General features: G+C 45.8%; 1 protein-coding gene across 9 annotated transcripts in view; it reads left to right on the forward strand.

Moving 5' to 3' along the window:
- The window catches only part of Znf827 (zinc finger protein 827), a 162,791-nt gene that overhangs the window by 90,652 nt on the left and 57,225 nt on the right, over nt 1-14,914 (forward strand). For all 9 annotated transcript variants that reach the window (XR_013426139.1, XM_078022066.1, XM_078022065.1 and 6 more), the window contains one exon: nt 13,956-14,059. Coding sequence is in view for 8 of the 9 variants with exons in the window: in XM_078022066.1 (XP_077878192.1) it covers nt 13,956-14,059 (104 nt within the window). In the remaining variant the exon portion in view is untranslated. The remainder of the gene's footprint in view (nt 1-13,955; nt 14,060-14,914) is intronic.

Here is a 14,914-nt window from a genome sequence, read left to right on the forward strand (position 1 = left end):
AACTGCTTCCTAGGAGTCCCTGGAAGCAGAAACCTGTGTTACAGAAACTCTCGGCTTATAATTCTACCAAATCCTTGGTATGCTTTTATGTGTCCTTCAAGTGGGCCGCTGGCTCAATTAGCCTGTCCGCAAATAGGTTTCTCTTACCTCTTACCCCGTTGCTTCAAGTGCAATAGAATCAAGCTGCTCGATGCCAAGAAATGGTCTTTAATTTAACTGATAGCAGAAATTCCCTCTCCCCTCCCCGCCCCCCCCACCTCTCTTTTCTGATTCCTGTTTTAGAAGGAAGTTGTTTTGTAAGCTCAAGATCAGGGTATGCTTTGTTGTAAGGTATGATTCATGGTGCAGTTCAAAAAAGATTTACATCAAGCCTCCAGATTCCTGTACCTCCAGATTTTTAAGCACTTAGTGGGATATTTAGTTATCCTACGTCTTATGTCTGATTTCCTAGAAGACGCTGACTGTTCAAAGCAGTGGCCAATGATTGGTATCAAGTTCAGAATTTTCCATGGTGGAGGGTTACTAGGTGTATTCAAGACGGTTTAATCGTGAAGGGCGGCTCCAGGACACCAGCCTCCCAGGACTAAGGTGGAACCTTTCTTGCCTTCCTTGTGCCCTCGGATGCCCGACCGCCTTGCAGTCCCAGGGACGTGGGGGTGCGTACAATACTGGAGGAGTGGATTTTCTCCTGTCCTTGATAAGCCCACAGCTCCTCTGCCCAGTTGATTGCTATTGATTCTGACATTGATTCCATCCACAGTAGGTAAAGAAGAGTGTAGCACCCCAAGATGAAACCCACCAGTGCACCAAGCTTGGCGTCCCCATCCATGCTGGCCAGTGACAGGGGGTGGGGTGCTGATTCCCATCCTGGGCCCCAAGAACATGAAGCCCATGGTCTGAGCAGCTCCTTCATCCCGTGCAGGCTGGTGTGACTCCTCTTCACATCCTCCCTCCTCACCCCTGGCCACTGACCACTGGGCCCTCTGTTGGGCCTCTTATAAGCCGGGCAGGTGTGGAGAGCAGAAAACAATGTGAGACGGCAGTCCTCGTTAGCAGCTTTTAAAACGAGGTTTCAGTGACGCTAAAGGTTGAGATCAGTAACTAGCAGGTTTCTGGATCACTGATTCTCTCTGCCTCGTCTTGTTTTAACTCTTATGATGGGAAATCTCCAGCGCTTACTGAGGTGGAGGGCTTGTACCTTTCACCCAGATGTCCCAGCCACGTGGCTTCCCCGTCTCCCTCCCTCCTTCCCCCTCCCCCGACGCGATTTTGAAGCCCATCCCAGACACCGTCTTCAAAACTGGTAAAATGCAGGGTTTATTTTTGTTTTGTTTTTTGTTTTGTTTTGTCTTTTCCATCCTAAGAACTTAGACTCAGCTGTGTAAATTAGGATCATCTTCCCAATTTGCCGGAATCATCCTGTTCTGCATCCCAAAAGTAAAGGAGAAAAGCAATCTACCAAAGTGCCCCATGTAGCCAGGCAGAAAAATCCATTTACCGAGCAGCTGGCATGACTGGATCAGGTGGTCCTCGGCCCTGTCCCCGCCACCCGCCCTTGTTTGCACCCTCACACAGACACCTCCGCTGATCAGGTCCCGTAGCTGGAACTTCACTGCAAATGCTAAGGCGACAGTCCTTCTGCCTGTTTAACCTGAGTCTAGAAAATTCAATCCCGCTGGGTCTCCTCGGAGACAGCATGTGAACCGAGCGTTCTTCGTGCCATTCTATCCGACAGATGAGATGAGGAGAGAGTCCCGGCCAGACCCAGCAGAACAGCAGGACCGAGCACTGATGAGACTAGTAGAATCCTGATTTTCCTCCTTCCTCTCCCAGCACGAGCCTGGGTTCTGCGGGGAGCAGATAACGAGCTATTAGGATCATTGGGTGGATGAAAATACATGAGGCATGATATCATAAGCAGATCCGGAAGTTTAATGGAATAAAAAGAGGATCTATATCTTTCGACATGGACCATCGCCCCGACAGATGCCAGATAAGACCCAAGAAGGGAAACAGAGCCCTAGAGTAGGAACCAGATAGTTCCTGGCAGGTGACTCCAACGTGCTCAGTGTTGGGCGACACCCCGAACCTCAAACAGTGGCTGCCAGGAACCCTCTCTGGGTTATTTGTTCTCTCTTTTCCCCGTTAATAATTCAGCATCCTTAGGGGTATACGATTGCAGGCCTATGAGAAAAAACTTCTCACACCTGGCTTGCTTTATCCCAAAAGCAAGGAAGCATTTGCCGGAATCATCCTGTTCTGCATGCCTAGATAAAAGGCGGGAGTGGGGGGGAAAAATCAGAGAAAGATAGACTCATCTCATGCTGTGCACACCAATATTTAATTTGCCCAATTTTCAGAATCTGAAATGTGGGCTATTTTCCTATGATTTAGATAATGGCACAAACAGTGTTTGCTAAAAGACATATTCACTTGGAAGTGTCCAATAGAGAATTTTCCTGCGTGATGGTTTCAATTCTGCCCTTAAATATTTATGATTCAGTAATAGAAATTGCTCAAATTTGTAAAAGCATGATGTGCTGCCTCAATTCAGGCAATTTCCCCCCCTTTTCATTTCTTTGGAGAGCATAAGAAAATAATGCTGTATTACCTTAAAAAGTAAAAATTACTTTCAGAGAACACTGAATTAGGCAGAACCAATTAAGAAAAGAAACAGGAAACAGAGCAAATGAAATTGGTGGTTTTTCAGTACCTCTCCATATGTTCCCTTTACCCTTCTATTTTGTGATTTTAAATTAAATGCTCGGAGAATTTTAGTTCTAAAGGATGGAAATTACTACTAATTTCATACGGCCCCTTCAGTTACGATATTTCTTTTCTTTTCTTTTCTTTTGGAAGACAAGGCTATTTGAGGGTCACATGGTACCACTGCAAATTTTAGACACTCTTTCTCATTACACTGCCATCTACTGAAATACTCTCACAATATAAATATTTCAACCTTTGATGTCTGTGATATTAACCACGTCTGATGCTTTTGTGCAGTGCACAGCCTGCACCACTATCTATAACTGCCCCGACACAAATATTGATTTGAGTATTTTTATATCCCTTTTCACTTACCTTTAAGTCTTCATTTGGTCAAAGAAATTAAAACTCATTCTTGAAAACCGTAGATTATTCTTCACATGTGCAGGCACGCACATACCACACCTGGCCTGAAGCTACTTTGTATATCATTGCCGGTTCATCTTATCTCCCCCTTCTCATCACAAAGCATTTCACAGTACTTTCATCTATTCCTCTACTCCCTGGTCCTACCAGTATGACCTGCCATTTTCCCGCCCATTTGTGGCAACTATACAGAAACGTTGCTTGAAATAATGGGGCCCCTAGAACTGTGCACTCCAGAGCAGCACATTTAAATCTCCTTGGCAGGGTCTGCTGAGGGCTGTTGCTTCTCTCCTCCACTTCCCACGGGTTCTCCCCGCTCGGTTTCTACGGGCTTGCAATGGTCGTCGGCCCTGGTTGTGTAACTCCTGATAATCAGCAGTGAAGTCTCCTAAGTCTCTGTCAGTCTTGTGAGCAGCTAGCCACAGCCTGTGTTCTCCGGCTACCCATGCCAGCGGTGCAGGGGCGTGTGACCCAAAGGTGTACCTGGCTTGAGATGCTGGCTTCCACCCTGATCTCATCTGGGATTTCCTCTCAAAGTGTCTCTGTGGTTGTTACTGGAAATGCAGCACAGTATTCGAGGCAGGCCTGGGTTCAGAGGCCAGACGGCTCTGCTGCATGTTGCTGCAGCCACATGACTCTCCTGCGACATGGCGGGGAGGACCAGGCTCCTCTGTGCACAGCTTACCCCAGCAGAGTGCCCATTGTCCTTGTTTATGTGTGAAATCCGATTCCCGAGGGAGATCAGGTCCTCCGGCTGACATTTCCAGGCTCCGGATGTGCAGGGTTCACTTCCTTGGCCTGCAGTTGGCTGGGGCTCCCTGGGTCTCCACTGCAGGGCGTTTCACAAGGCCAGGCATTGTGCTCCTTGTCCCCAGAAGTTTCCTGGCTCTATGGATGAATACTAGAGCCTCAGCCACCGGAGCTTGTTCCCTGAGCGCTCGGTGTTGGGTTGTCCCTTGGCCACCTTGGTGACAACCCCAAAGAGAAGGCATCATAGTTTTCAAAGAAAATACAAAACATCTCCCGTGGGTATTTCCTTTCTAAGATGCTCTGTCTTTCCTCTGCCATATTTTATGCAGCCTCTTCCTTTCGGAGCTTCTGGGCTCATGAAGCTGAAGCTGCTGGTGCTGAGGGTCCCGGGTTAGAGAGCTCTTCTTGCCTGCATCTTTGCCCACTCTCCCTCCCGGCTCTCTCTGTACAAGGCCCAGTCTCTTCAGAAGTAAAGGATCCTCAACAGTAAAACTTGATAGCTGTTTTTTTTTAAGTTTTCAAAATAATTTTGACTTTCAGATGATTGTAGGGACTCTTACAGAAGGAAAAGTCATCTCTTAGAATCCTACTCGCCCGAGAGAGCACAGCAATGTCAGAGATATGTGGCCCTGCTCAGTTCCTTTCTATTTCAGTGTATGCTGTGTGTGTGTGTGTGTGTGTGTGTGTGTGTGTGAGAGAGAGAGAGAGAGAGAGAGAGAGAGAGAGAGAGAGAACTGGATCCTACTGGGTATTTAGTTGTAGAATCTTGCTTCTGTATCTAGCAGTACAGTAAGTACGTCTTTGCAGGGCAGTGAATGTAGCTTGGTGTTGCTCTTCAGATGTTCGCACAGTATTCGGTGTTTGCATGTGGGGTACCCTTGTCACTTCTTCTTTGAGTCCCCTGTAGCTAGAGGTCAAGGACTCCCCCTCCCCCAGCTTGTTGCTAGGATAAAGTGGCTCAGAAAAACCATTCCGGCCTTTCAGTCTTTTGCTATGATTGTCAAACTGACTTCCAAAAGGACTGAGTATAAAATTCTACCAATGAGCGGGAGCGATGGAGGGAGAGGCAGAATTTCAAAAGTCTGACCAAAAAAAAAAAAAAATTTTTAACCAATGAGGAGATTAAAATCATACTATGGCTAAAACCTTTTAATTGATTGATCCTAAGGATGTTGAGCATTTTGCTCATTTGTGTTTTTTTCTTTTACTACAATTCATTATTGTTTTCTTACCATCATGTAAGAAATACTCATTACATCAGTTTTCTTCCGTTCTTGCTATTGGTCTTTCATTACTATGAAAAATTTCAAAGCATAGTGAAAGAACAAAATAATAAGTCTCCATCTCTCCATTTCCTTGATTGAATAATATCAACATTTGTCATGCAACTAATATATATACATATCTATATATATAATTTTTTTTTTTTTTGCCTGTGGTGCTGGGCATGGACCCCAGGCCATAAGACTGTTTTCCACAATACCATTTTATACCTTACAAGATTAACACCACCTTTAGCTTTAAACCATCGGGCAGTTTCCCTTTGGTCTGTGCCCACGAGGTGCCCAGCCTGACCAGGGAAACAGGAGGAGAAGGAAGCACTTCTGAGCTTGCGGGTCCCTCCAAAAAAGAAACAGAAGAAGAAACCACCCTGGTGCCTGTGGGGAGTGACCGACGGCATGACCTTGGTTCCCCTCTGCCCAGAGGCCCCGTTTGGAAAGCCCTGGATTTGCGGTGGCAGCCTCGATTTGTAGATAAATGTCCCAGCGGACGCTTGCCAGGGTATGAGATTAATTCAGGTTTGACTCGTTACGGAACCTCTTTCTTTGAAAATGTGGAGCCCAACATGATCGATGGCTGGGTTTCCAGGCCCAGCCACTGGGGTCGTCGGAGGTCTCTCTTAGGCTCCTGTTAAGTTTGAATAAGGAATTTTCTGTCTGGACAGCCAGGGTTATCTGCAGGGCAGGAGCTCACACTTGGGTCCTCTTTTCCCCAACATTCCCAGACCTGCCAGCCAGGGTTCTTTTTATTACAATAAATAAATAAATGAAATCATTCAGGAAGAGGCATATTGAAAAAGGGAAGGGCAGGGTCCATGAATACCATCAAAACTGGGTTTTCTTTCATTTTAGATCACCTTTCTAACTTCGAATACCATCGGCGATCTGCGGCGAAACATAGCTGTATAAAAAAGAAAGATTAAACACATAAACATATATAAAAAAAGAAAAAACATTCTAGGTTTTTTAACTAATACATTAGTTGAGTAATGTTTAAGAAAAATAAAATCAGCACTAAGAATGAAGAAAATTATATCAGCCATGAAAATTATGTTGAAAATGAAATATGAATTGAATATCCCTCATCCAAAAATCTGAAATTTGAAATGCTCCCAAGTCCAAAACTTTCCAAGCATTGACACAGTGCCCCAAGTGGAAAGTTTCACGTGGGGACTCACGTGACGGGTCTCAGTGAAACACGAGAGCACTAAAAAGTATTGTGTGCACTTACCTTCAAGTGTATGACATAGACATGAGTCAAACAAATGTCCTGCTCAGAATGGGCTTCTGTCCCCAGGACTCTCTTTATGTACACACAGATGTTCCAAAATAGCCTCCTGTCCCAAGGATTCAGATAAGGGATGGTCAGCCTGTAAATGTCATCTGATCATTTTATAAATGAAAAGCCAACAGTGTGACAAGGTTTTTGTCTTTCAATTGGGAGCCTGTTTCCAGGCTTGCTACTCCAGCTTCCTGGAGAGTTTCTTTTGGAAGTGTGGAGAAGAGAGTCCTAAACTAACCCAAGTACTTCCTCTGCTCATCTTCAGACAATCTCATCTTGCTCGCTTCATAAGTTTTAAGAAGTTTAAAAAAAAAAAAAAAAAGCAAACAACCGTTCTGTTCTTCAGCAAAGACTGTGATCTTTTGCTGTCAGTAAGCTCTAGTTTTTGTTCAAAGACAACATTTCCGGTTCTCATTTCCTTGAGCTTCAGATTGTAGACGTGGAGATGCGATATGGAGGGTACCTGTGTCATTTTTAATTTGGTCGCATCCATGTTCCCCACATTCAGAAAGTCTTGGAACTAGTGTGAGATTGATTCTTGAATAACTTTGATCTGTTGCCTGCTCCTTCTTGTGGCTTCTGGGAACATGGGAGATCACTGTCTCAACTACAGCCTCCCGCTCACTTCAGAATGTCAATGCAGGATGCTGCTCTTGGGGTGTGTCACAAGGTCTAAGTGACTCAGAGATGAGAGTGTCTGTGTGTGTGTGTGTGTGTGTGTGTTGCTGTTGTTGCTTTGCAGTGCTAAGGATTGAACTCAGGGCTTCACACATGATAGACAAGCACCCTACTGTTGGGCTCCCCCCAGTCCTTTTAAAATTTCATTTTGTGACAGGGTCTCACTAAATCGTCCAGGATGGCTTCCAACTTGTTATATCCTCCTGCCTCAGCCTACAGAGTGCCTGGGATTACAGGCGTGAGCATCACACCCAGCAAAGTGTTTTTAAAATACCAATTCAGTGTATGATATTTCAGTTCTTACAAAATAATAGGGTATGTCAATATCAAAGTCTAGTACCACAGTGTCTTTTGAGTTGCTAACTGGGGCTTAGTGGAGAGGAAGGAGGAGGCCCTATTCACAGGGGAGCACAGTCGGCCATCTGGCCGTGTGGCCCAGTGACCGAGGGCTGCTAGAGTCAGCAAACCTGAGCTCCCACCACGCTTTCCTCCAGGCTCTCAGACACATCCAAGTCAGAGAACTTGTTCTTAAATTTTCCTTGAAATAAAACAAACAAAAGGAAAATTAACCCAATTCTGTTGGACATATTTTATACCCAGCTCTTGGAAGGAATCTGGAAGCCCTTTCATATCATACGAACATAGGTAAACAGATGATCAAGTACTTTTACTCAAAAGTACACTTTCCCCCCACTCATTAAAGCCATCTGTGTGCAGATAGAAGTCAGGTGTCACGAAGGGAAAGTTTGTCTCTTATGTTTAATAAAGTTTTATTCCACCCTGATCTCCCCAGATCCTTGTGAGTTCGGAGTAATAACTCATTCTGGAGCAGTCTTTCTTGTTGAACTTTCTTGTCTCCTTGCCTTTCCCCAGTTCAGTGCTGAGAATTAGTATTGCTGTCCTTTAAAAGGAAAAAAAAAAATTCTTTTATGTTGCTCCATTAAAACTATGTGTCATCACTAAGCCTAATTTTATTTTCTAAACTTTCTCTTACACGCTGCCGCCCCCATCTTCTCGCTCTTTTTCTTTTTGTTTGGTTTTGGTTCTTGCCGTCAGAGTGAGAATTCCCGAAACGTTCTGATCTCAGTGGTGACGCCTGAGGAGGGTGGCCTTAAGGAGCCAGGCTCTCTGCTCTGCGTGAAGGGGAGCTCCCTGTTGGCCCTCCATGTTAAAGGTGGAAATATTTGTGCCACAGTCGGCACTTAGCAAAATGTATCACTATTTAGAGCCATAATCTTTTATGGACTGTTTTATTATTTATTGTAAATCTTTCTTTTTGCAGCCCTGAGCTGTTGACCCCACAGCCTGTACCATCTTAGGCCTGAAATTGTCCAGTCTCAATGACAGCATCGCCCCGTTGCATCTTGCCCTTTAGATTTTTTTTACAGAAAACAAGAACAACCACGGGGGGGGGGGATCACAGAATATCTGGCTCACTTTTATCCAGAAAAGAAACTCAAATAGATAGAAGTTTCGTAAGACATCTTTTAAGTAATGAAAGACAGGAAAAAGAAGCAGAGCACTTGGACTGGTCCAGTCCAAACCCACAACTCCCAGATACCACTACTGAATACTTGTAGAATATTTAAATGAATCTCAGTCCTCCAGGTCTGTGTCCCTGGCTACAAGGGAGTATGTCCTGGTAGATGGAGATTATTCAACAGAGTAAGTGACGATCCCCTCTCCCGAGAGTTTTTAGTTCCAGCGTTCTCTCCTACCACCTTTTACCAAAGATATTAACTAGAAATCAATTTCTTTTCTTTTTCACAGTTTTTACCCTTTTCTCACTTCCTTAGCTTACCTTCTCACAGACAAATGAAATGATAAAAGTTTGGGTAGGGAGAGTCAGAGGCCCAGGGCCACATGACAGTCCCACCTGGCCCCTTTTCTGGATTCATCTGTAACAGGTTCCCAGGTGAAGGCCTGGGCAGACGTGCCGAGTGTGCACGGCAAACTGCTTCATTTCCCTCTGGGGAAGATGCAGCTCTGGTTTATCCTGCATTAAGCACCTCCTGGAACTTCTGTCCCCGCCACCCTCTCCCAACAGTGACAGTCACTGAACGGCCTCAGCACAGCCTTCCGGGGTGCTGCGTGCGTCCACTGCCAAGCCAGGCGTCCTCTGAGAGCCAGTGTCTTCTCCACTGTCCACACCTGCGAGGCGCAGCAGAAGAAAAAGCATGCATGGGAGAGTGTCTCCATATTCTTCAACTTACCTTCTTAGTCCCAAGCTGCACTTCTCAGTGTCCTGTCCTCTCAGTACATGGTCAGAGTTAAGATGACCAATGGTACAGGAGAACTGATCCATTCAGCAAGCGCATGCTGCAGGGCAGGCTCCCAGTTCACTTATCCATCCCTTCGCCCTCCTGCAAAGCAGTGCTGGTCTGCACAGCTAAAAGGTTACTATAGTGCTGTGTCCACGGCCATAATGCCACCACGGACTTCATATTGGTGCTAAAGTGGCGGTTTATAAACACCTAATGGCCTCAATACCCTGCCTTTTTTAACCAGGGTTAAGAGAGTCCAGCTTGCCCTCAAAAGTAGTGGATACAGATCGTGGGGACTGTTCAAAATTGCAAACTGGCCAGGCCCATGGGTTGCAGAAGTTTTAGAAAATGGGGGCATATATTATTTTAGAGAGAACTAGTGACTAAAATTGTTTTCTCTTGCTCTGTTTCTCAACTGCAAATGACTGCCTTCAACTTCCTACCTAGGCTCCTACATCCCTCATCTCCTGCCTCTGTTCCTTTCTTTTGCTTTATACATTCCAAGAAGGATCCACAGATCCATAATGTCCAGAATTCCCTCGGTATTAAGAGACCACACAAGATCTCTTGGCCAGGAAAGCCAACCTACCCTGATGCAAACCCTGGCTTAGCTCAGGGGCAACAGCAACTACGGAACTTCTCTGTGCCTAAGTCTCTTCATCAGTAAAATAGGGGTGATAACAGTGGTAGTTACCACTCCCCCCATTGGGTTCTTGTGAGGATTAATTTAAGTTCAACACACACAACACTTTAAAACAATGCTTCATAATTAGTGTTAGTTGCTACTGTTGATTGAGCGTGTGCTATTGTACTAAGACCTATAACACTCAAGACCTCATTGAATGCTCACAGTGCCCCTATAATTTCTGAACCTCTTTTTCCAATGATGAAACTGACGCTGGCAAGGTTATTGACTTGAGAAAGTTCACTTAGCTAAGTGGCCAGTAAGGACCTCAGACTCAGTCAAATCCTTCTGATTCAAAACTGCTAGCCCAGTGCGCTCCTCACCTCCCTGTACAAATGCAGAGCATGCCCATGGCATGTTGGACCTAACACTGATGCTCTGTTAACCTGTTATATAAGACCTTATGCTGCCTTGATTTCTAGAAGCTTCTTCATTCTCAGCTCCCATAAAGGAGTGCTGCTGCGTCTGTGCATTTGTGCATTTGGAAGCCTCCCTCCTGCAGGAGAAGAATTCTTTGCCATACAGGGTGAAGTGGCCTCCAGGGTAGAAAATTATTTGAAAGTTGCTTCGCTCAGTCACTGTCTCCCTTCCAATTCACTTTCTTCCAAGTAGCTCAGCAGTAACAGGGTTGGGTCCTCACGTGGATGTCAATCCACCCTATGGAAGATGCAGGGCTCACCTGTGGCCACGGCGTAGCAAAACCCAGAAAGCTGTCCCCTGCGCGTAGCATGGCAGCCTCTTCCCCTCTTTCTAGGCTTGGTTTTCAACGTGCCCGACATCTTTACCTGCCTTCTCTTCTAAGCTCTTCCCTCTTCTGCAGGGGCCACTGCTGGCTTGCAGCCATGGCCACCAGCATCACCATGTTCCCTGTGGACTGCTGCTCTGTCTTCTGCAAGTCCCCCAGTCCTCGCTGCCACACAGAGCATCCTGAAGCCAGAGTCCTTACTTGAGATGCTGCAGTTCTTGCTCTACTGTTGGGACAAAGCCACAGTCCCTGCCCTGGGGTCCAGCCTCAGCTCCTCACTGGGCTTTCTTCCCCCGCCCCCGTGCAGACTGGCTGTCATTTCAGCGGTGCCCGAGCATGTTCCCCAGCTCCTTGGAAGCCCAGCAGCCTTATTCTCTATTTTTCTCAGTGGGCTCCTGCAGAAAGGCCCTTGCTGGCCTCCCCGGCCGGGCCAGCCCTATAGTGCACTGTGCCCTCTCCTGCACAGCTGAGGCCACCTGTGCACATCCCATTTATGGATGGGGTTGGTCTTCCAGCTCCCGGAGACCCCCAGCCATAGCCAGCTGCTGACCCTTCTGTTCCCAGGGCCTGGCATGTCATAGGCACTCCCTGAGCAGTTACTGTAAAACCGAGGGCAGCCACTGTAACAACTGTAGTCATTACTGTAAAAATGAAGCTGGTGCCAGTTTTTCAGTGGCACTGCTATTTCTAGGCACCCTTTTTGGAGATGGCTCTTGGCCCTCTTGGTGTTCCCAAAGGGGAGTCAGCATTTCAGAACTACAGGTCCATGAGCTCCCCTGAACCTGCAGACTCCAGGCACTTTCTACAGCCAGAGTCACTATCGTGCAAAAGGCTGTGGCCTGACCTTCTCCCTGTGCCCCTGCAGTGTTTCCCATGTGGACTGGAAACTGAGACACCAAGGTGTCACTGTCACCTAGTGTATGAGCTTCAGAGCAAATCATGTTGGAATTGAGCAGGGTTGCACTAGGTTCAACTGGCAATCTTCCGTTCCCCTTAGAAGGTCTTGATCCTTAGCAAGATTTTTAATGGAAGGGTTGAAAATTAGCCGAATCCCCCAGCACCTAACCAACTCTTCAAAATCAGAGTGGCCTTTCCTCCATTAATTTTGTAATGGCTTTAATACAAAGGGAACTTTACCCTTTTACTTAACTTCTGTGGAAAAGTTGATTCATTTATGCTCCCCTTTGGGCTATAGAGAGAACCAAGTTAAAACAATATAGTCCCCATTTATTGAGCACTCACTGTTTGCCAGACACTATGCAAAGTACATTCCAGGTACCCTCCCTAATCCTCCAGTTCCTATGTGAGATGCCCATACATTATCATTCCATTTTGTAGACAAGATGAAGGCTCAGAGAAGTTAAGTAATTTGTCAAATGTCACACAGCTCCTAAGTGCATGCCTACTCTCCAGTGCATGCACTTAGCCACCATGGTTTGCTGCTTCATCTTTCAAAGTGTTTCTATAGCTTGTAATCTACAAGGTATTTGGTATAAAATTACAAATCTACCCTTTCCCTTCTCCCCACCCCTAGCCTATAGCCAGTTTTTGTCATTCACTTGTTTGTTTTTGTGGCACAAGGGATTGAACTCAAGTGCACTGTACCATTGAACCACATCCCCAGCTTTTTTTTTTTTTTTTTTTTTTTTTGAGACAGGGTCTCATAAGTTTCCCAGAAAGGTTGCCATCCTCCTGCCTCAGCTTTCTGAGTAGCTGGGATTACAGGTGTGCACCACTATGCCCCACTAGCCAGTTCAGTTTTTTAGTCTATTTAAAGTTTCATGTTTATGATGTAAATCAAAAACATGCCATAGGCACAATTGCATTGAATCTAGCCTAACAGTCACGTGAAAACTCTATTATCTATCAATGTATATTTTACTTTAAAAAAAAGCCTTTCAATTTCATCTTAATAATCCCCTTTTAATATTCAATAATAGTGATCACAGCCTCGTGCCACGTTTTGAAAAGCCCTAGGCGTGTGCTCTCTGGTGTCGGTTTCTTCCTCCAAGTTGCGGTTTGTAGGGGGCGGATCCCTTAATGGGGCGTTTCCCCGCCTACTGGGAAGGTTCAGCCAATCAGAGGCCCTGTGGGCCTTGGGGGTGGGGCTTGAGAAGGAGCCGAGGGCTTCCCCTCCGTGGCTCCAGTTCTGGCTCCGCCTTCCCCTGAGCAGGCGCCTCCCGCCTGCCTCTGCCATTCGCCAGGTGACCCCGGTCCCGTCCCTGGGTTGGGTTACTGCCCCATGGACCTTCCACCGCCTGGACACCTGGTTCTCGGGTTCAGTTTTCTCGGGTGTACCTAGGGCTCCCCGTTTTCCAGGTTGACGCTGATGGATGCTGCCGTATGCTGACTTGGGATTGCCATACTTTTTTTTTTTAACTGTTTATGTTAGAGGGATGGAAGGTGGACCCCATGACTGGGTTAGAACCCCTTCATTAACAGCATCCAAACCCTTGCCTTCCCTGTGGCTGAGGTACGAGGGGAAAGCCCTGGCTGGAGTCTGGTGGTCCTGCTTCTGAGTCCACCTGGTGCAGTAGGGGCTCAGGGTTGCTCCGCTGCTCTCAGGTTTCACTCCTGCAGCCTAAACCCAATTCCTGGTTATGGTTGCAGTTGCAGTTTCTGTGGCGACCAGAGTCCCTCAAGGTCAGATGACAGATTTTGGGTGAACCAGGCCTGGCAATTCCATCTCCACAATGGAGAAAATAGAAAGAAAGAAAAGAAGAAAAAAAAAAAAACAGATAAGGCCTTTCTGATTCTGACCCAGGCAGTTGGTCTTTATTTGGGCAAACCATACTGAGAAAGCATTGAGCAAGAGTAAAATGACCACTTGGTTGCTCCCTCAATGAGTTCAACAGTGTTTCAAAGGTGATGATTAATCTGTGCATCCTAAATATAAAGCCAATAGGCAGAATGGACAGATGGCACTTGTCTCTTGTCTTAAATACAGTATCATCATCTTTGAACATTATTTAAAGCAACACCTTGTGCAGTATTTTTTTTTTTTGTGTGTGTGTGTGTGTGTGTGTGTGTGTGTGTGTGTGTATTTGGGTCCAGATGCTCTGGGTGTCTTAAATAACTTTAATTTACTGAAATAACCTTAATTTACTAAACCTCACTCCTCCTCCCCCACCCCCAGCCCTTTCTTTTCAGAAGACACATTTAGACAATCACCATTCACCTCCAATTCAAAAGATCTGCTGCCCAGTGAGTCTGTGCTTCACGGAAGAATATCCGCTCCAGGTATGGAACCAGAATTGACTTTGTTCTTCTATTGGTGGCTTAAGAACAGCTTTTCTGAAATGTGTGGATTTTCAGATATTTGAGCTAATGTGTTCTAGTTGTTTCCATGAAGGGAAGTTTTTGAAAAGAACATGAAACACCATTTAAACAGCCACAAATATTTATTAAAACAAGATGTGGACGGTGATGACCTCTTCATCTTTTCTTTAAGAGGTGATTGTTCTTACTTGTTGGTATTTTGTCCATACAGTGAATTTCTTTTTCTTTAAAATAGTAAAGTATAAACTGAAAATAATTTGTCTTACATGCTGTCAGGATGTCGGGCAAGCAGCAAGATAGGGAAGGACTGTGGTAAGAACATTAGTCCCCACTCTGGCTAGTCGTGACTCTGGCAGGGTGTGGGTTGCTACTGAGACCACTTTGGTTCCCATAGAAGCAACATAGCTGATCAAGAAAATCTTCACCACCCAGATTGCATCTCTCTTCCAAGACATGTATCTACATGTATCCATCCAAAGCTCTTGTTTGCTTTTTCAGCCATCCGTATGCATTTCTTACCCATTCTTCCTCTTTCATTTCTCCTTTCCAGAGTTTAAAAAAAAAAAAAAAAAGTGGCACTGTCCTTTTATCTGCAGCATGGCCACCCCTTAGGGCTCATGTGTGAGCTCTCGGGGTTATTATGAAATGAGAACATGGGAGACCATTCACTGGAGTCCACAACCCCTCCCCACTTCTCACCCCAGTCTCATCACCAGCCTAGCAGCCAGGAACTTCTCAGCTGTCACTCCATCCAGCTGCTGACAGAATCTCAGAAGCACTGGCGAAGGGCGGAAGAGGATCCTTGTCCAGGAGAAC

This window comes from Ictidomys tridecemlineatus, chromosome 9, assembly GCF_052094955.1.
Source record: "Ictidomys tridecemlineatus isolate mIctTri1 chromosome 9, mIctTri1.hap1, whole genome shotgun sequence".
Classification (NCBI taxonomy): Eukaryota; Metazoa; Chordata; class Mammalia; order Rodentia; family Sciuridae; genus Ictidomys; species Ictidomys tridecemlineatus.